Source organism: Aspergillus affinis (genome assembly GCF_023601865.1).
Source record: "Aspergillus affinis strain CMG 70 chromosome Unknown NODE_40_length_256409_cov_85_802654, whole genome shotgun sequence".
Taxonomy (NCBI): domain Eukaryota; kingdom Fungi; phylum Ascomycota; class Eurotiomycetes; order Eurotiales; family Aspergillaceae; genus Aspergillus; species Aspergillus affinis.
This window is the reverse complement of record NW_026515821.1, coordinates 224,319-243,887: the sequence shown is the minus strand read 5'-3', so window position 1 is coordinate 243,887 and position 19,569 is coordinate 224,319. Positions and strand designations below refer to the sequence as shown.

General features: G+C 52.9%; 6 protein-coding genes across 6 annotated transcripts; 3 read left to right on the top strand and 3 right to left on the bottom strand.

The window, feature by feature from the left end:
- Nucleotides 1-2,654: 2,654 nt before the first annotated feature.
- On the top strand, nt 2,655-4,295 carry KD926_007251 (uncharacterized protein; the record flags this gene model as incomplete). The annotated part of the gene is made up of 1 exon (XM_053100088.1): nt 2,655-4,295. The coding sequence occupies one exon, from the start codon at nt 2,655-2,657 to the stop codon at nt 4,293-4,295; it is 1,641 nt and encodes a 546-aa protein (XP_052956278.1).
- An 805-nt stretch (nt 4,296-5,100) lies between these two features.
- KD926_007250 (Gfo/Idh/MocA family oxidoreductase) lies at nt 5,101-6,813 on the top strand (the record flags this gene model as incomplete). The annotated part of the gene is made up of 1 exon (XM_053100087.1): nt 5,101-6,813. One exon carries the CDS (start codon nt 5,101-5,103, stop codon nt 6,811-6,813), a length of 1,713 nt encoding a protein of 570 aa, XP_052956277.1.
- A 313-nt stretch (nt 6,814-7,126) lies between these two features.
- On the bottom strand, nt 7,127-8,925 carry pgmA (phosphoglucomutase PGM2; the record flags this gene model as incomplete). The annotated part of the gene is made up of 3 exons (XM_053100085.1): nt 7,127-8,439; nt 8,507-8,808; nt 8,873-8,925. 3 exons carry the CDS (start codon nt 8,923-8,925, stop codon nt 7,127-7,129), a joined length of 1,668 nt encoding a protein of 555 aa, XP_052956276.1.
- A 423-nt stretch (nt 8,926-9,348) lies between these two features.
- On the bottom strand, nt 9,349-12,411 carry KD926_007248 (oligoribonuclease; the record flags this gene model as incomplete). Its single annotated transcript, XM_053100084.1, has 5 exons — nt 9,349-9,882; nt 9,947-10,007; nt 10,495-10,901; nt 10,968-11,302; nt 11,376-12,411. 5 exons carry the CDS (start codon nt 12,409-12,411, stop codon nt 9,349-9,351), a joined length of 2,373 nt encoding a protein of 790 aa, XP_052956275.1.
- A 929-nt stretch (nt 12,412-13,340) lies between these two features.
- KD926_007247 (uncharacterized protein) lies at nt 13,341-16,107 on the bottom strand (the record flags this gene model as incomplete). The annotated part of the gene is made up of 7 exons (XM_053100083.1): nt 13,341-14,006; nt 14,377-14,434; nt 14,748-15,231; nt 15,327-15,373; nt 15,457-15,621; nt 15,684-15,786; nt 15,861-16,107. 7 exons carry the CDS (start codon nt 16,105-16,107, stop codon nt 13,341-13,343), a joined length of 1,770 nt encoding a protein of 589 aa, XP_052956274.1.
- Nucleotides 16,108-16,434: 327 nt separating this feature from the next.
- On the top strand, nt 16,435-17,687 carry KD926_007246 (histidine phosphatase family protein; the record flags this gene model as incomplete). The annotated part of the gene is made up of 4 exons (XM_053100082.1): nt 16,435-16,580; nt 16,689-17,085; nt 17,183-17,342; nt 17,404-17,687. The coding sequence occupies 4 exons, from the start codon at nt 16,435-16,437 to the stop codon at nt 17,685-17,687; spliced, it is 987 nt and encodes a 328-aa protein (XP_052956273.1).
- Between the last annotated feature and the right edge of the window lie 1,882 nt (nt 17,688-19,569).

The window sequence follows — 19,569 nt, the reverse complement described above, 5'->3', positions numbered from 1 at the left end:
ATTTTCTGTCTCTAGTTGGATTTGGATCGGATTGGATACCTAGTAATCCTCTCGTACTCCGTAAGTTGGGGGGGATTGCACCACTGTTATCATCAAATCTAGTTACGGAGTACTCCGTCGATAGGATTGATCGGCGGACACGGCAGGCAGAATACTAGTGCAAGGTCAGAAATGATCTCAGGCCGAGACCAACTGGAAAAGGTCCAGAAGCCAAGAACGGCCGAAAAAAAAAAAACAACAACAACAAAATAACAAGGATGGAAGCGGGCAGAGGCAACGTCAACATTATATTCCGTATTCTGTAATCTGTAACCTGTTACACCGGACGAACTGATGCCGTATATAAATAGTACGGAGGGTGGTGGGGATGTGAAACTAACACGCACTTATTAGGACGTTGTTGCTTATTGGACGTTGCTGCAGTCTGCACGCCGTAGAATCTTCTTGGTGTAATCTACGGAGTTGAAGATATGAAGATGTTCAGCGCATGAAGCGATCATTTTAGCCGAATACACCCAGCAAAGAGAGAGAGAGAGAGAGAGAGAGATTTGATTAATTTCGTTGGTGTCGTACCTTGCAGAAAGAAAGCAGTCTGACCGGGCGGAGAAAGTAAGCGAGAAAATAACGGTGGTCCCCCTTGCGCCATCGGAATGCCGTTGGGCCCCGCTGATAATCTATTATTATTATTATTCGCATATTAGAAATTTAGAATAAGCAACAACAATAAAAATCCGAATAAATAATATCCCAAGACGGGAAATCGACGGTACCTGCAGCTTCGGCCTCGTCGCTGTCAGTCCTGATTGGATACTTGTCCACGCCAGGTGGGTCTGGGATCCCGACTCGGTTAGTTGAGATTACATCTGTACGGAGTATACACTGTGTCCTGTGTGTTCAGTCTTTGTACAGATTAATCTCGATGGAATAGATGACTATTGCTATAGTTCTGAAGGGAGATACTCAGACCGAGTCCTTCATTCTCTGTTCAATCAAGCGGATCAAATATAAATCCATTGTATGCCCAGTCCCTACTGAGTAAGTACTGCAGAGGATCACATTAGTCTGGGATGGTGAAACTTTGCAGCGGCGTTTCATTAAACTCAGTCTTGGCTTCCCCTTTCAGGCCAATGACACCCCGCTGCCGGCGTCATCTGCCGCCCGAAGTGGCATGGCGGTATCTTATGTCTTGATGCTCTTATTGCAATGTCTTACATCCCGTGACCGCTAGTGGCCACTGCAGGTCGAACAGTCCGCCCGTCGTGGTTATTCTTAGGCCTGGCCTGATCGATCGCTCGTCTCTCGTCTCCTCTCCTCTTCTCCCTCATCTCATCTCTCTCTCCTCTCTCTCTCTCTCTCTCTATCTTCCCTCCTCGTCCGTTCATCCTCCCCTCCTTCTCCTCCTCTTCCTCCCCTACTCTTCCTCCCCTCCTCTCCCCCTCCCCCTCCGTCTACCCTCTCGACCTGGTCAATTCTCTCCCGTCTCTCATTTTCAATTCCATTGTTTGAATTCTTCTCCGGAGATCTAAGGGCGATAAGATAGACGACTATCGACGGGTACTCCCCTCTGAATCGACTACCACGACACGGCCTTCGACCGAGCAACACAGTCCAAACCCCAAATCAATTAATTAACAAACCGTCCAAACGTCTCGGGTCCAGACTCCAGAACCTACTCCGTAGGTGTCAGCGTGGATCCTTGGTCCGTCGGGAAGAAGTTGTCGGATCGGAAATAATCTCGACGATCACCTCGCTACGGAGTCCCTCGTCCGTTCGGAGCTTCGAGCTGTCCGCACCTCGACTCCCCTGCACCTTTCTCTCTCTGACGAGAATGGATTAAATCAGGGTTTCAATTGTTCAAAATTCCAGTGATTAATAGGAGGATACAGGGAAGGTTTTCGGGACCACTTTCTTTTACTCGTGTTTCTTTTTCTTTCCGGTTGGAATTAATTAAAAAAGAAAAGAGAGAAGTGGAACTGATCTATTTCCTCGTCCTCTACTCCGTACGGGTAGGTCCAGACAATCTTCCCTTCGCAATGGATCCCGAGTGGACTGGTTTCAATGTCTCACCTCACCCGATGCTAATGACTCGCTCCCACTGCCAGTTGTCCATGCCTCTCGATCATTGATTTTCGTTTTTCCTATCTCGATCTTTCAATTGTCGGCTGCTCTCAGTTGACGTCCGCTCCTTGCTTTTTCACTTTATTATCTATTCATTACATTATCGACTTTTCTAGTGTTTAATCGCTCCTTTGACAACCTCGAATATCGATATCTCCTTCTTTTGCATACTCTTTGTCTTCATTCTTTCGACATCGAATTCTATCGTTTAATTCTCTACGTTCCTTCGACTTCTGGCCTTTTGAGCTTCCGATTGCTCCGAACTGCTCTCGACAGACTGGACTGCCTACTCTTTCTCGTCCTCGTTTTCGTGCTTCCGAACTGGAATTGAAACCGCTATCGCTAGTCGGCTCGCCTGATTGATACTAGTGGAGACTTGTTACGGATCGATCTTTTGTGAAACGGACCATTTCCCGATTCGGTCAATTATTGAGTGACGGTAGCTGGGAAGGAATTGCTTTTTGTACGACGGACACGTGGGGCACGTCAGGATGTCCCATCATGGCAGCTCCAGACACACCCGGTATACCAGACTGATGAGGAGGAGAACTCGTTCGACTGACGGTCAGGAACAAGGCGTGGACCAAGATTTCGATCGGAATGGCGATTCTTCGACGCAATCAAACATGCTCCGCGACGTGGAAGATGGAACGGACGGCACGCCTGGTCGTAGTGACGGGGGTTCGACCCCGGAGAAACGTCGCCAGACCGCTGACTCGGAGGACCAAACCACGGTACTAGCGAGGGTGATTAGCACGGTCGATCAAGATCCCCAAACGTCGCTTTCAGACACCACCGCCACGGCTCGACCGACCAAAACTTCAGACGTCGAATCGGATCGCTCCACAACATCGCACACTTCCTCCGACCCGACGTCTGTCACGCATTCCCATCGTTCCACCGCAGACAATACTTCTTCATCTGAGACAAGTACAGTAACAAATGCGTCCTCGTCCTCGTCCTCGTCTTCGTCGGACGAAGGTCTTCCCACCGCCTCGCCAGCCTACTCATCCCCCACTGCGGACACCCCGACGATGACAACCGGCCATGACGCCTCCACCACCGGAACGTCTGTCACTTCCGGAAATTCCACCGTCCAGCTTTCTACCCAGACCTCGCATCACATTATCAGTCCGACTACGATTAGCGCTTCTTCGAGTCACCGGGTGTCGTCAAGTTCGGCGGTTTCCACGGGCTCGATGTCGACGTCCAGTACCTCCTCGAATTCCACTATTACGACATCGTCAACGACAAACTCCGTCGCAATCGTGTGGACAACTTCGGAGAGCGCCCCGACGTCTTGGTCATCCACGGGTGACGGCTGGGGAGGCGGCGAATCCTCGGCGACTAGCACCACGACAAGCGCAGCTCCTACGGCTACCGATGTGGCTTCCGGGGGCTCCGGCTCGCTCGACAGCCAGACCAAGGGAAAGATTGCTGGCGGTGTCGTCGGCGGCGTGGCGGGAGCGCTCATCCTGCTTCTTGTCGCCTTCCTGCTGTTCCGACGACGAAAGGCGGCGGCGCGCAACCCGGTTCAAGAAGCCCTTCCTGCCGGACCAGAGACCGGCACGGCGCTCGGGGCCGAATCGGTGTCGCGGTCTGCCGAAATGACTTCGCGGCGGTCGAGTCACGATCCCCTGTTCACCGCCTCGTACTTTGCACCGGCATTCATGAAACGCTGGAGACAGTCCAACCAGACTACTCGGACCGATAGCACGATAACCTCCAGCACCAGCGAGCGAGGATTCCAGAAGATCTCGGGAAGGAAAATCCCTTCGGTACTGCAGTCTGGTGGAGACGGTTATGGGGGTGGCTTCGAGGCCGGTTCCCCGACGACGTCCGAGCCGAGTACGATCATTCAGCCGCCGTCACCGGTGTACCCGCGGTCGCCCACCCAGCCGCCTCCGTCGGTGCCGTACGGTATGCCCCTGGATACCAGCTATACGCGGGAGGCGGAGGAGTCGGACGCCAGAGTCATCTTCCGACCGTCCCCAGCGCGGACACCCGTCGCGGGCTCGGCGAGTGCCAGTCTCTCCAACGAACCCACGGGCTCGCGGGCTGTTCCTCAACTATCGGGGGCTCTTTCCCCTACAATTCCCAAACGACCCGACGTGTTGGGTCGGAGTCACCCGAGCTTCGATGGGAGTCGAGGCAGCCGATTTTCCGAGAACCTATGAGCCTTTGTCTTGCACTTTCCACGGTGGTTTTTATTTCGATTTCCCGTTGTGGATCGTGTGCACATACTATAAAAACCCTCCCCCTTCCCCCCTTCCATATTCTCAGGGTATATAAGTTTAGAGCTTTTGCTCTGTACATACGCTGACGGTTGGCGCGCTCGCGACCGGCATCTCCAAGGGGAAGATGAGAGAGGACTTTCTCTCTCTCATCCTCCCGACGAAGACCGCTTCGATGGTAACTCGTTGAGGCCGAGCCGCTTGGCCGCTGCCATTGCGCGCACCTCCTTCGGCGCGCCATGTCGATGACGTCTTGATATTCAGTACTAGCCTTCTCTGCCTATTTCTTCTATGGATACCCCGAATTGTATTCGATGTTTTCCTGTCGGCCTGTGATTCTTGTATTTTCCTTGTTTGTCTGTATGTACATTCCTTTGCATGGTGGTTTGCTTGGAGATTGGATCTGAGTGGAACCATCAGGACTCGTATAGCCTTGTTCTCTATCTAATCATGCATGAAGTTTCGAACGATAAAGACCGAATCCAGCATCAACTCTTCACTCCTGGACTGTAGAGACCGCTGACATAACACGGGCCAACCAGCCAACCAGCATCACGGGATTGGCATTAGTCAGGGTTGCATTATCTACTTCTGCCTCGTTTCTGCTCCTCTCTTCCCCTTCTCCAGTCCTGTTTCTTTCGCAAGAGTGGCAGCCGGCCCTCATCTCGTATTTGACGGCTTCATTCGTACTCTCTTGCTCTAGTTTCTCACCGCATCTTAATATTTGGCCCAGGATAGTATCTCCATCATGAAGGAAGCTCAACCTCCCGTGGCCAACATCAACAACAAGCCCTCTCCCTTAAACACCACCAAACCCCTTCGGTTTCTTGTCATCGGGGCCGGATCGCGGGGAACGGCCTATGCCCGTGCCGTGACGACCACCACCGTCGGGGTGATCCACGCCATCGCCGAGCCCCACGCTTTCAAACGCCAGGAGTTCGGCCGCAACTTCATCTGGGGCGATAAAGGTGGCAGCAGCCCGCACGAGGGCCAGGAATTCACCGACTGGCAGGAATGGCTGCAGTGGGAGCTGAAGCGTCGTCAACAGACTCCACACGCTACCCAACCCCCAGGCGTGGACGGCGTCTTCATCTGTACCCTCGATGAGACCCATATCGAGATTCTTCGCGCCATTGCCTCGCTCCAACTACATATCCTCTGCGAGAAGCCGCTGGCCCTGTCGCTGGCCGACTGTCTCACGGCCTATCGCGTGCTGGGCGGCCAGTCGCCATCGACGATCTTCTCCATCGGTCATGTCCTGCGATATAGTCCGCATAATATCCTGCTAAGGAAACTCCTGCTCGTCGACCGCGTCATCGGCGATATCGTCTCCCTCGAGCACTGCGAGCCCGTGGGATGGTGGCATTTCTCTCACAGCTACGTCCGCGGCAATTGGCGCCGTCAGACCCCCGCCGGAGACGGCTCTCTTCTCACTAAATCGTGTCATGATATCGATTTTATCCTCTGGTTGCTGTGCTCTCCGCCACCGGTCCCTTCCTCGGACGCCAACGCAGACGTAGATGCCACGACGGAAGATTCTCAACCACCCCATCTCCCCCGCTCTATCTCCTCCACCGGCACTCTCACTCAATTCCGACCCGCCCGGAAACCACTCGCCGCTGGCTCCGCCACAAACTGTCTCTCCTGTCCAGCCGAGCCGGAATGCAATTACAGCGCGCTGAAAATCTACCGTGACATGCACGTGAAGCAGTCGATCTTCGACTGGCCCGTGAATATCGTCTGCCCGGACATTGAAGACGTAATTCGTCCTTGCACATCCTCCTCCACCGAGAACTCCTCCCCAACGGAGAACCCATCATCCCCCGCCGCCATCGCGGCAGCAGAAATCCACCTCCTCAAACGCCTAGGAGAAGATTACTCCCGAGAGAGCATGACCGATACCGAAATCGCCTCGCGGCCATGGTACGGCCGGTGCGTGTACGACGGCGACAATACCGTCTGCGACGACCAAATCGTCACCATCACCTGGGACGACGAACAGCTTTCCCCTCCCCTCGCTTCTTCTTCAAAAACACCCCTCCGCCTCGCCAAAACAGCAACCTTCCATATGATCGCCCCCACGGAAAAACAATGCGAACGACGGGGTCGTGTCTACGGCACAAGGGGCGAAATCAGCTACGACTCGCGCAATATCAGCATATACTCGTTCGCGACGCGGTCGACCACCCACATCGCCGTGCCTAAGCAAGCGCCCGAGGAAGAGAAGTCCCACGGCGGTGGGGACTATGGATTGGCGCGCAGTTTCGTGAAGGCGGTTGATGCGGTGGTGAGTCGGGGGATGGGGGTTGAGGAGGCGCAGAGACGGTTTGTGGGGTGTACGTTGGAGGAAGCGGTTAGGAGTCATGCGGTGGTGTTTGCGGCAGAAGAGGCGAGGAGGGAGGAGAAGGTTGTGAAGTGGGGAGAATGGTGGGGGGAGAAAGTCTCTGGACTTGAGGGTTGAGCTATACAGCTCTTCTTCATGTCTGATGGGTGATGTACTAATGGGTAGTCGAGATCTGGAGTGAGGGAGGTTAGAGGATATGGGCGACGGACTCATGGATTTACGAAATAATGACTTTCTTTCCTTACATATACTAGTTTTTGACTATCAAGGTATGATATGATATGATATAATTAAAATATTTACTGATCAACGCTACGATGCTGCTGCTGCTGCTCACTCTATCTGTCCATGAGGGAGGGCTGGAGAAAAAACACTGTACGAATTGCTCACGTAACCTCGTTAACACGGACGAAAACGAATCTGGGCGTTTTTAAGTCCGCACGTCAGGCTCCTCCCGGCCGATGTACTCCTTGAACTTGAGCAGCGACAGGGCCAGCGAGACGTTGTCCTGCAAGTACTCCTGCGCGCTAAGGCCGAACTTGCTGGCGTCCTTCTCGAACTTCTCGATGTACAGACGGATGGTGGCGCCGCTGCTGCCCGTGCCGGACAGACGGACCACGATGCGGCTGCCGTCGTCGAAGGTGGCGTACAGGCCCTGGTTCTTGGACACGCTGCCGTCCAGGTCAGTGTAGGCGAAGTTGCCGATGTCGGTGACACGGCGACCGGAGACGCTGGAGCCGACAAAGGTGTCGCGCTCGGCCAGCTTCTCCGACAGGGTGGCAATCACCTTGTTGGCGCCGTCGCTGTCGACGTTCTCGTAGTCGTAGCGCGTAAAGAAGGTGCGGCCGTAGGTCTGCCAGAAATCGTTCTGGATCGAGGCGATGCTGGGCGTCTCGGAGCCCTTCTGCTTGGCCACGCCGGCGATGACGTTCAACCAGGCCACGATGGCCCACAGACCGTCCTTCTCCCGGATGTGGTTGCTACCCGTGCCGAAGCTCTCCTCACCGCAGATGGAGATCTTCTTGTTATCGAACAGGTTGCAGAAGAACTTCCAGCCCGTGGGCACCTCGTAGCTCTGCAGACCCTGGGCCTCGGCCACACGGTCCACAGCCCCGGAGGTGGGCATGGAACGAGCCAGACCGTAAACGCCCTGGTCGCGGAAGTAAGGGATCAGCTTGGCGTGGTGGGCGATGATGGCCAGACTGTCTCCGGGGGAGACGAAAGTGTTAGCGCCGTAGATCATGTTACGGTCGCCGTCACCGTCACTGGCGGCACCGAAGTGGATTCCGTTCTTGTCGACGGCCTCGACCAGTTCGTGCGCATAGACCAGGTTGGGGTCAGGGTGGCCACCGCCGAAATCGGGGCTGGGCTGGCAGTTCATGGTGCTGCTGCTGGGCAGGCCCAGCTCCTTGACGAAGATGTCGACACCGTAGGGGCCGGTAACACCGTGCATGCCGTCGAACAGCACCTTGAAGTCCTTGTGCGTGTTCAGGAACTCACGGATGAGGTCGAAGTCGAAGATCTGCTTCATCATGGTAACGTAGTCGGCGGTCGAGTGGACCACCTCGACCTCCAAGGGGCCGTACGTCTGGGTGCCGACAGCGGAGATGTCCACCTGAGGAATCTCGGCGATTTTGTAGGAAGTAAGGGACTTGGAGGTTTCGTAGATCTTGTTGGTGACGGTTTCGGGGGCAGGAGCACCGTTGGCCAGGTTGTACTTAATACCAAAGTCGGCATTGGGACCTAATCGTGGCACGCATGACGGTCAGTTGTCATGATCATCACGAACGAGGAAAAGAGAAGAACTTACCACCAGGGTTGTGGCTAGCGGTTAACAAGATGCCACCGGTGGCCTTGCGCACGCGGATCAGGTTGCTGGCGGCGGGGGTACTGAGAATGCCATTCTGACCGACCAGCAGCTTCTTGACTCCGTAGGCAGCGCTGATCTGGGCAATCTTCTGGACGACTTCGGGATTGTAGTAGCGGCCATCGCCACCGATGACCAGGAAGGCACCGTCGGCACCTTCAGGGATGGAGAGGAGGATGGATGTGATGAAGGACTCGGAGTAGTTGGGCTGCTGGAAGACCTTGACTTTTTTCCGCAGACCGGAGCTGGACGCAAGCTGTTAGTCATTTATCCGAGACCACTCCAATCGAGTGATAAGGTGCAACATACGTTCCGGGCTTCTGGTCGGTAAAGGGCTGCAGCGAGACGGTCTGGACAGACATGGTGGATCGAGTGGGGTGGGGAGGGAGGGAAGAAAGGGAGTGTGTTGTTGGCAACGGGGGGATGGAGAGGAAGGAAAGGAAGGAGGGGGGGCAGCAAGGGATGATATATAAAAAGACGGTCCAATCTGTCCGGCTCACCGACACTTGAAATGCAGGCTAGACGTAAGGCGAGAGGAAGCCGAAGATGAAGGGAGCAGGAGAAAGCAGACGAAGTGGGGGAGGGAAAGAAAGGAAGGAAAGAAACAAAACAACGGAGGGGCAGCACGGGATCGTCATGTGCGCGTCACCTCCTTTTCCTTTACAGATTGTTACTGTCGTTATGTACTCCGTACATCTCACTCTGTCGTTCTCGAGGTCAATTCCCCCTTAATTTGTGCCAATTCCATAGGATATCACATCACCACCTCACGCAGTTTTCCCCCCTCATCCACTCCGTCCGGCCCCACTAAACAGCTGTTGCCGGTAGAATCGCATCTCCTCGATGCTTTCCAAAATATCGTCCTTTGCCAGATGCACCTCACGCTTCGGAGGTACCGATTCCAGTAGATCGTCCGATCCCCATCGTCGGGCTGCCTCTTTGATGGTACTCACGTCCACAATGCGATAGTGTAACCACTCCAGGACCGCCGCGTACGGGCCCCGCGCTAAGAAGGCCTTGTCTGCATGGACGCTGTTGCCCGCCAACAAACCGGTTCGAGGCCTGGGCACAAATCGTTGGATGTACGCCAGCAGTTCGGCCGCCGCCGTCTCCGCCGTCACCGACGAGGCCAGCACGGCCGCCGTGAGCCCGGTGCGACCGTGGGTGTCGATGCACCAGGCGTTCATCTGGTCCATAGTCGACTTCGGCTGGTGGATCACCGTCTCAAACCCCGTAGAGTCCAGTAGCTGTAGGTCGGCGTCGGTGATAAAGCAGCAGATTTGCAGGATGTGGTCACTCTCGGCATCCAGTCCGGTCATCTATGGAAGATCATGAGCTTTTGAGGATGGTGGATCGCGGGGGAAAAGACGAAGGATTCCCTACCTCGCAGTCGATCCACACCAGGGGATCGGATGAGCGTGCTAACGGCATGGCGGGAACTATTCTGTGCCTGTTGAGATTTCGTCTTGAATCTCGGAAGTGGCAACGAAGCTGACGAGGGGAGATCGATGGAGGTTGGTAAGTTTGGGTGCCTGGCGGAGAAAAAGAACTAAAAGAAGTGGATCTGGAGGTAACATGGCAACTTGCGTAACTTCATTGATTCTATACCAATTAATTCTCTCGCTGTATTCCGGGACACACTGGAGATAGATAGAATAAGAATGCTCGAAAAGAAAAGGAGAAGAAAATAAATAAATCTCTAGGTAAATGCCTCCAACAGATCTTGCCATCCACAGACCAACTGGAGTGAGATCCAGTAAAATCCTCCCCAAAAAAGATTCAAGAGAAAGATTAAAGTCGACTGTTCCAAATACGCCAGCCCATCGCAGTCGTCACAAGGGAATTTTTGAAAGAGATCCCCACATAGAAAAGGAGAAGAAGAAAAGAGGAGATTCCATGGGGCTTCCAAGGAAAGACGAGGGCTGATTTACAGCTCTTCCTCGTCCTGCTGCTTCGTTGGTTGAGGTTGAGGTTGCTGGAGACTCTCTCCGAAAGCTTTAGCATCTGTTCCAGGGGCAGGCGGATTTTCGGTTCCGGCACTGTTGAGGACGCCGCTGACCTGTTGAGAGAGCCCGGACTCGATACGCCGACGTATGGCATGCTCGTCCGCTTGCGAGACGCTGGCTCGCTGCTTCTTCAAGGGGCTTCCGACGAATCCGCCTTCCAACGTGTTGACCGTGGGCTTAGGAGCTTCAAGGGTCGCACTGGGGGCTGCTGCAGTAGTCGTCGGGGGCGTTGTCGAGACGTTAGACGGTGTCTCTCCGGAGGGCTGGGGACTGGCCGCGTCGCTCTTCGGGGTGTTGACCCCGAGCGACGCCGACGAATGTTGGCGTTTCAACTGGACCATATTGTTAGCCGCTGGCACTCGGTGATATCGTTGAGCCGGGCTTGGGTCAACACGTACCTTGATTTGGCGAAGCCCCTCGGCGAGTTCACCCTGGCGCCTCAGGTCGTCAGGGGACAGCGGTCGGTCCTGATCCTTGGCCTCTTCGTCGTCGGCTTTACCCAGAATCGAATCGTCATCGTCATCGTCACTGTCCATCTCGTCGTCGGCAGCTCCCTTCTTGTCTTTTCTGCCTTTGTTCTCTGCACTATCCCGGAAGTTTAGGAAACCGACTGTTCCGCCGGGTTTCAAAGGCCCAAGGTTGGCAAAGTCAGGCTGTAGGGATCTGCGCTTCGTTGGGCCGGGTGTCTCTTGGGCTTTGGGGTCCTTCATGATCTTCATCTTCTGTAGTTGTCCTACGAAAGAGTTAAAAGTCAGTAAAAGATCTATCCAATTCGAACCGAAGAAGCCAGGTCTGTAGAAACTCACGTTCGCCTCGATACATAAAGGTAAAGATCGCGTAGGGCTTGTCCGAAGGATCAATCCCCGTCACCGTCTGCGTGCTGATCGATTTGGGATCAAGCGACTTTGGTTTAGCAAAGCTCGTAGTATGGTCGATGTCCGCGTCGGCCCCGCCATTACTGTTTTGTCCGTTCTGGCCTTCGTCGTCGTCGTCATGGGCGTCAAATTGCGGCGAGTACTCCCCGCGCTTAATCTCGCCCGAGGCCAATACGCGAAACAAGGCCACTTTAATCTGGCCTGCCGATTCGGGAATCGGGTCGTCGTCGGAATCGGAGAAGGACATGTCCTCGTCGGAGATGTCCTCCAGCGGGGATTTATCGTCGTTGCCATACCGCATGATCCCCTTGTCACGTTTGGAATCCATTTCCAGATCACCGTTCTGCTCTGCCAGTCGCTTTAAGCGGCGCTTCTCGATCTTCTGTCGTCGCCTTTCGATTTTGGCGGCCGCATCTTTGCCCTCCAGGTCTAGTCCGTTGAGCCATCGCTCTAGTCCGACTTCACGGAAGAGAAATTCCCGCTCGGCCAGACCCCCTCCCTCCGAATCGGGAACACTGACCCATCGAGAGTTGACCCAGGTCTCCTCTCCTCTTCGGAGGAGCGTGGCCACCTCCTCCTTTTGTCGTCCGTCAAAGTATATGTAAGCAGCGACCGTCTCGTTGGGTGAGTTGGTCAGCGCCTGATACGGAGCAACCATGCTTGAGTATTGTCCCCGCTCTTCCGTTTGGCCCGGTAACCCTCCGACAATCTTGGGTTTCGGCATCGGGTTATCGAGAGTCGACTTCGGGGCGGAGTAGGGTACATCTTGGCCGGGGTTCAGTAGTGTGATCGAAATGGCAAAGGTCGATTGCTCGGGCTTGCTAGTAGCGGTGTCGGGGAGTTTGGGAGGCGGTACGGGAATGAAGCAAGCTATGCGAGAGGCCCGAGACTGGCGTTGGATCGAATACTCGGAAATCGGGCCATCCGGAGTGTGTATACTCACGGCGAGACCCTTGAAGCATGGCATGACGCGTGGAGGCAAGGAGAGAACGAAAGTCCCTTTATGTGATGACAGTCCAAACAGACGTAAGAGCAGTCGGACGAGGGGCAGGGAGGGGGACCGTCGAGGAAGGTGAAAATGGTCGTGGGGAGAGGAGCGTAGTCAAGCGTTGTGGAGGCGGTCAGGATAGTGTGTTGAGATTGCTACCGACGATCCCCAAGACTAGGAACTACTCGATGCGAGAGCGCGGGTCGGTCGTAGCCACGGCGGCTGCAGGCCGCGGGGGGGGGAATGGAAACGAGAATCGTGGGAGATGCGATGCGCCTTCGGGTTGAATACACGCAGCCGAAGCGAGGAGGGGATGTGGGAGAGGGAAAAATTGGTTCAGATTCTGGGAAGGCCCCGCGAAATGTTAGCCAATTTACTAGCGGTGCGGAGGGGTGAAAGGAGGGAGCGAGAGGGAGTGATGGGTTGTTAGTGTTGGCGTTAGTTTAGTGTCAGTAGTAGGCGGGACAACCGACCAGGAGTGAATAATAATAACAAGCGGATAGAGATTAGGGATCGATGACGAAACCGAGAAAGGGGATGAAGAGATTCTGTAAGGCTAGAAGATCTGACACTGATGATGATTGACGTAGGAGACGACGTGGGATAAGAATAGCAGTCATGAATGAATGAATGACTGAATGGGGAATGGCAAGGAAGGGGGGGAAGAAGAGGAAGATCGACGGGCCTCCGCCTGATTGCGATCCCTGGGTCCTGAGCCTTGGTGCCTTGGAACTGGGGAGGTCCGCTGCCAAGCTTCTTTCTCTCTCTTTCTCTCTCTTTCTCTCTCTTTCTCTCTCCGTCGCTATTTATTCTCCCAACTTCATATACGGACAGGTGTAATTGGGTTCCCAAAGATGATAGATAGATTCCATATCAGATTCCCCCGTCCGCTAAACAAAAATACAAGATTATTCAGACTGGATCCCCCGTCGTCGCGCCTCCTCGCGAGCCAGATCGGCTAAATGAGGGAAATCTCGACTGAGATTGTTGAACAACACTTCCGCCTTTGCGCGCTTCCGTTGTTTGATTTCACTTTCCAACTGGCGAATGGTCTCCATGACCTCTGCGTGAGAATCTGTCAGAGTCAAATCCATGAGGACATCGGCCGACTGCCGGAGATTGTCTAGCTTCCTTTCGAGCGCTGCGATACTTTCTCCACTCCCTGACGACGGGAATTCCGAGTGACGGCGATCATTCCGGGGTCCGCTGGGGTCGCGAGATGTACCATTCTGCGGCACCGAGGATGCCGATGACATCGGCTGATGCATTATACCGCTGCGAGGGGTCGACGTGGCTTCGACGGGTGAATTTTGATCTTCGACAAGGTCGCTAATGCGCAGCTGTCCCTTTGGCCCAAGAGATCCGTTGCAACTTGGGGCGTTAAAAGATGTCCCATTAGACGGAGTAATGTCGACAACCTCTGGTCTTGCACTTGGAAGGTGCGCATGACCATTTTGCAGCCATACTTTGACCTGTTCGTCTTCGCTTGACCCCCGGGACCGTTTCTGCCCACGGGGGGTTATGTCGCCATGTGGAGAGACGCCGTGTAAGGGCAAGTTGGCCTTTTTACCTCTCTTTTGGTCAAAAACGTTATCCACAAAACCATAAATGCGCCCTCGGGGGTCAACGGGTTTGATGCGCGCCCGGACTGGTTTATCTCTGCTTTGGTATGGGTGGGCAGAATGGCAACATCGGCAATTACATATGCGCACGCATTTAGGGCAACTCCATGCTTCATCCTTGCGGAGAAACGTGAGAAGATCAACATCGAAATGCCTGTAAAGACCACGGAAGCAGAAAAAGGCGTCACATATAGGGCACGTAATACCCTTCCACACAGGGTGGCTATCTCGACACAAGTGGCACAGCCGCTCCTAGATAGAGTTAATTTTTTTTTGTCCTCGCTGGTCACGTAGAGAGCTTTTTCAAGCTCGAACACCTTACCACTTGTTGCCTCCGTGCGTCCGCCGCCGCCATAGCGAGCGTACCCAACGACCTTTTCCTAGTGGGCATGTTAGCTAACGAGTCTCGAGAAATCTGTTCCGACCGAAGAGAACAGGCCGAAGGTCTCAAAAGCCCCTTGGTGACCATACCTGGAATCTCTTATCTTCGAAAGCGAATTATCTTGCAATACCTCTGTGGATGCTCTTATGATTTCCTGACAATGCCGACTGGGCAATAATTCCGCCCAAGCATAGCTAGCGGTATGCTTGCAACTGCGGCCGGAAACGAAGCATGTTAGGCAAAGGTCAAAATCTCCGCACTGTTCACAGTGCAAGTGCCGATTCCAGATCGTTAGTCCACAAAAGTTACACTCCACAACTGCTCCTTGCGTATCAACAAGCTTGACCGAAACATTTGGATCGTTTCCGATATCTTCGTCATCGACCAGTCGCTGGAAGATCTCCAAAAGAAGTCGAGTCTCTGGCACTCTAAGGCTACTGTTCAGAGCATGAAATGGTATCAGAGGGACTCGTCCCGTGTCTGCATGACACTGCATTTGATAAACTGGCTGCACGTAGTCGAAGAAAGACTCGAGTGAAGAAGCGTGCATGATGTTCCATACTACCTTCGTGACCAGAGAGCTGGTGTTCCATATTTGATGGGAAGTCGCCGACGGGAACACCACCAAGTCCCCAGGTTCCTGATACGTTATGTATATGGGAAATTTGGCTAATTTGAGCTTTTCGATAGGAACATTGGCCCAGTCGGTGTGAGATGACTTTCCGAGTTCCTCCATGAATGCGTCGTATTGAGTTCGTGAGCTCGTGTCTGTACCAAAGCATAATGTTCCCGGACCTTGACCTTCAGCAAATATTAGTAGATGCCAAAAGAATTTGTAGTTTGCCCCCAGAGTGTTATGGTAAAATCCGCCCCAGACAAGTCCGACGCACCTTCCGATCCAATTAGAAGATTAAGAGCAACAGTTGCACTGAAGCATCTGTGAAATCCGGAGCTAGACGTTGAAGGTACGATTTAACAAATGGATGTAACGACAGTTTTCGGGGCTCTCGTTGTACTCACAATGACTTTCGTGTCCCAACATAAGCCATCAAAACTTCCGGGACAATCTCCTTCGGCAGCACTCGGAACAAGTCGAGCGAACCTAGATGCCTCAGTGACGATGGTAAGACGGTTTCCAACGCACGAATCCACTCAGAAGGGCATTGAAGGTCTTTCGCATATAATCTAGCAAGACGGTTAGTCAAGCAGAGCAAGGTTTATGTACAGAAACCTGGGTTACTGCATACAATTCTTTGATGATATTGGTGCGATCATATCCTGCTGTCGACAACAGATCCCGCAGTCGCATTCTTACATCTCGGCCTGATTGACAGTTCCTAATGGGAATAGCTACCCAACGGTATCGAGTGTATCGTCAGCCCGGTCCATCGAACTATTCTTATGTTTCACACGATCCGGCGTACCTTCCGAGGACGATAAAACAGCCAAGCTATCCTTATTGAAGATAGACGCATTCCAGCTCTCCAGGCGGTTGAATCCGCGAAGGACGAAGGGACGGCCTTCTTTTAGCCTGTCCTGCACCCAGTTACTGCCATCTCTGCTCAGCAAGTCGCGGGAGGTCTCAATCGAGAACTCGGAAAAAGGGACAAACGGGTCCCCGGACTGGAGAAGGCTATGGAATGACGGAACGTTTGCATCAGAGAAGTCCATAGCAGGCGGAGTAATTTGATGCTAAATATAATCAAATATCACGAACCAGCGGTGGTATGTTGTGTTTGTAGGGGTCTTGCAATGTCATGCGATATCAGAGCGCATCTCGGAAACGATGATCACTCGATGATGATGCCTCGGGCATCTGCACGTGACACTGATATCGCCTAACTGGATTTGGCAAGTCATTTCACGGTACTGATTTACTCCATCAATATGCATCTGAATTGGTTGATGCATAACTCAACTTCGATGTGAGTGTTCTCTTTATCTTACTATACAGGCAAAGACTGACTTCATATGTTGCTATCAAATTACACGCCGTGAATGGAGTCACAGGCTCACAGCATCCACGAGCCAAACAAGTCCCGGTCCCACCCTGAGATCTTTCCGTCGATCGGACAAACACTAAACAGACAGATTGAAATGATCACAACTCGCTTCGTCAAACCCAATCTCTGGCGAGGAAGCCTGTACAATACTACACCCAGATATCTTCACATATCCAGGTCAACCATGTCGCCAATAATTCATTTTGTGCGCCATGCTCAAGTATGTTGCTAGCATCACAAACCCCGCAGCTCACATCTCAAGCAAGCACGGTACTTATCAAAGCCACGGTGCCCTCTGCAGGGCAAGCACAATATCTCTCTCGAGTACAGCCACATCCCAGATCCAACTATCACTGAGAAAGGCATCGAACAATGCCAGGAGCTCCAGAGAGACTTCCCCCGCCACGCGCACATCGATCTTGTGGTGTCGTCTCCTTTCCGACGGACTCTCTACACTGCGCTGAAGGGCTTCGAACCTGTGTTTACTGCACACCCGGATAAAACGATCCTCTTGCATCCTGATCTTCAGGAGGTTTCTGATTTTCCTTGCGACGTTGGGAGTGAGCGCGGCGCTCTTGAGTCCGAGATCCGGAACAACAAGGTCCCTGCCGACATGAGCTTGGTTTCTGACGGTTGGCAACTCAAGGTAAGAAGGTCACTAGACGATCTATTTAGAGCTCTAAACTCGGCGAGCCCGTTATATCGCCTTCGCACTTTCTCCCCTTCAAACTGACATCAAACAGCGTGGGAAACATGCCCCAAACCGCGAAGCCATCACCCTGCGTGCTCGCGACATGCGCTGCTGGCTAAGAGATAGACCCGAAAAAGAGATAGTGGTCGTCACACATGGAGGACTTCTTCATTACATGACCGAGGACTGGGAAGACAACTGTAGAAACACAGGTCAGTGCAATTTCCTTCATCGGTTATCCAACCCCGGATGGGCCTACTAAGATCCTCCCAGGCACTGGCTGGATGAACACTGAATATAGAACCTACCGATTTACCGATGAGGTCTTTGATGATCTGGGCGGCATAGATCTTCAAGGACGCAATGCTAATTTGGTCGAGACGGAAGAGTCTCGCGTTCGTCGTGGAAAGCCTCGAAATCCTCCCACGCGAGACGATCAACGGACGCTTTATAAACTGGGGCTCGAGGGCTGGGCTGCGCAGGGGCTCGTTATGAATGTAGCCGAACTGGAGGAGCGGGAAAGGAATCGCGCGGCTATAGATGAAGACAAGATCTAGAAGGATAGAGTGGGCTCGATGATTAAGATGGTCTTTACAATCTATTGTTGGTTATCTTTAGCACCTAGTTAAACGTTGTTGCCGGCTGACTTGCTTTGTATATATGACCCCATTTTTTTATATTGCTCATAACTATACACAGCTTTAGGCATAAGTGTTAGCTTAGGCACCGCTCGTCATCGCCAGCGAGAAAGATAAAAATAAAAATAAAAACAGCCTCTACAAGAAAGACGGTACAATGTCACACCAGATGCTAGGCACTGGTATTAGAGCCCCTCGCCGGAAATTTCTTTGGTTGAGGACTACTAGTCTGGTCGTACCGGGATTTTGAATCAATCGTGTGTTACGCAACACATAGACGCGGGTCACCTCACCAGAGGCTGTGTCAGGAAAATTCGCAACAGGTCACTTCACTTGTTACTGTAACTGCGATTCTGATGAACAGGGGTCTATGGACGCGTTGGATACTATGTATAGAGCTACATAAATATACTGTGAAGATTTGGTGGCACCACCAAGCGAATGGCGATCAGCACAATAAATTAACTCAACTACATGTTCAAGCTCACATGCGGCGCGAATACGAGCGGAAAAAGAAAATAGATAATATAGTGTCGGGCAATGGCGACCGGAACTGAAAAGTGTTTTGCGCCGCCACCTGTTCTAATTAAAATGCGTCGAACCATTTCAACCAAAACAAGCGTGGAGATAGTTACAGAGTACAGTACATATGGTTTCGAAGCGGACGAATGTTAGACAGGAGTTGGAATTGTACATAGGTCTGCATGTACTGGGGCTAGAACCCAAGAAGACCCTGTTAGTATTTTGCTGCGGGATTATCCTGGCGATGGCGAAACCGACCGGGTTCACTTAGTATACCTGTTGCTATACACAGTTACGGTGTGAATCGAATAATCTTCAGGCAGACTAACCCGGGCCAGTTAAGCTCAGCCCCGGCCAGACCGAGAAAATTCCCCACTCGGCGTTGCAACCCCGGACGCTCGAGCCGTCATTGGCGTGGAGAGGACGGCGCCATCCCCCGTTGGTCAGGAGGGCAAGATGCGCGGTTTGTTCGACGGGCGCTTTTCGCTCAGCCCATCGTGACTTTTCTCTTTTTTCTTTTTTCTTCTTATTCTCTCGCTCTTTGAGGTCATGGTTTTTGCCTCCTCAACCGTTCAGCCTAGAATATTTTTGAGCAATCATAATACCGCCTTTGTTGAACTCTATTCATCTTTCTTGTGTGCATCACGTCAGGTTGGTTTTCTTTGTTGCGGCGGAAGGGGGTGGTAAGGCATGTTCGAGCGTTGCTGATATCCGACCTAGAAGAACGCGGTCAGTCCGACAGACGACGCACAATCAGAAACATATTGCATTTACGACTTACCTAAGATAGATCCCTGAGGTTACCCTGAATGGTTACACCAAAATCCAATATGACAGCCACGGCTTGAGCCCCCCTAGCTAGTAGTCAATCGTTTCAGTCCGGAGTCTCTGGCTGTAGTTTAGTGGGTATTGGAAACCAGCGTTGACGTTCCTTCGTGTTTATGGGTTTCAGCCATGTGAGCACCAGCCAAGACCCAAAGGACAGCCTCCCACGACGAAAACGTCCAGGGAAGCAGAACGCCGTCTCACTCAGCCACCGCGCGAAGAGGTGGACGCTATACACCGTGGTATCTGAGTAGTAGAGGCCGATTCCCGCGCTCAGTCGCCGCTTCGGGCTTAGTGGCGCCGAGCTAATCATCTTCCCAGCCAAGAGTAGCCAATGATTTCTTGACTCTTCGTGGCATCGCAATGGGAGCGTGGCGTTTTTAGTATCACCTTCGCTTCGATGGTCTGGGCGCAAGCGAATCATCACTAGGAGCAAAGAATCCTCAAAAGAAAA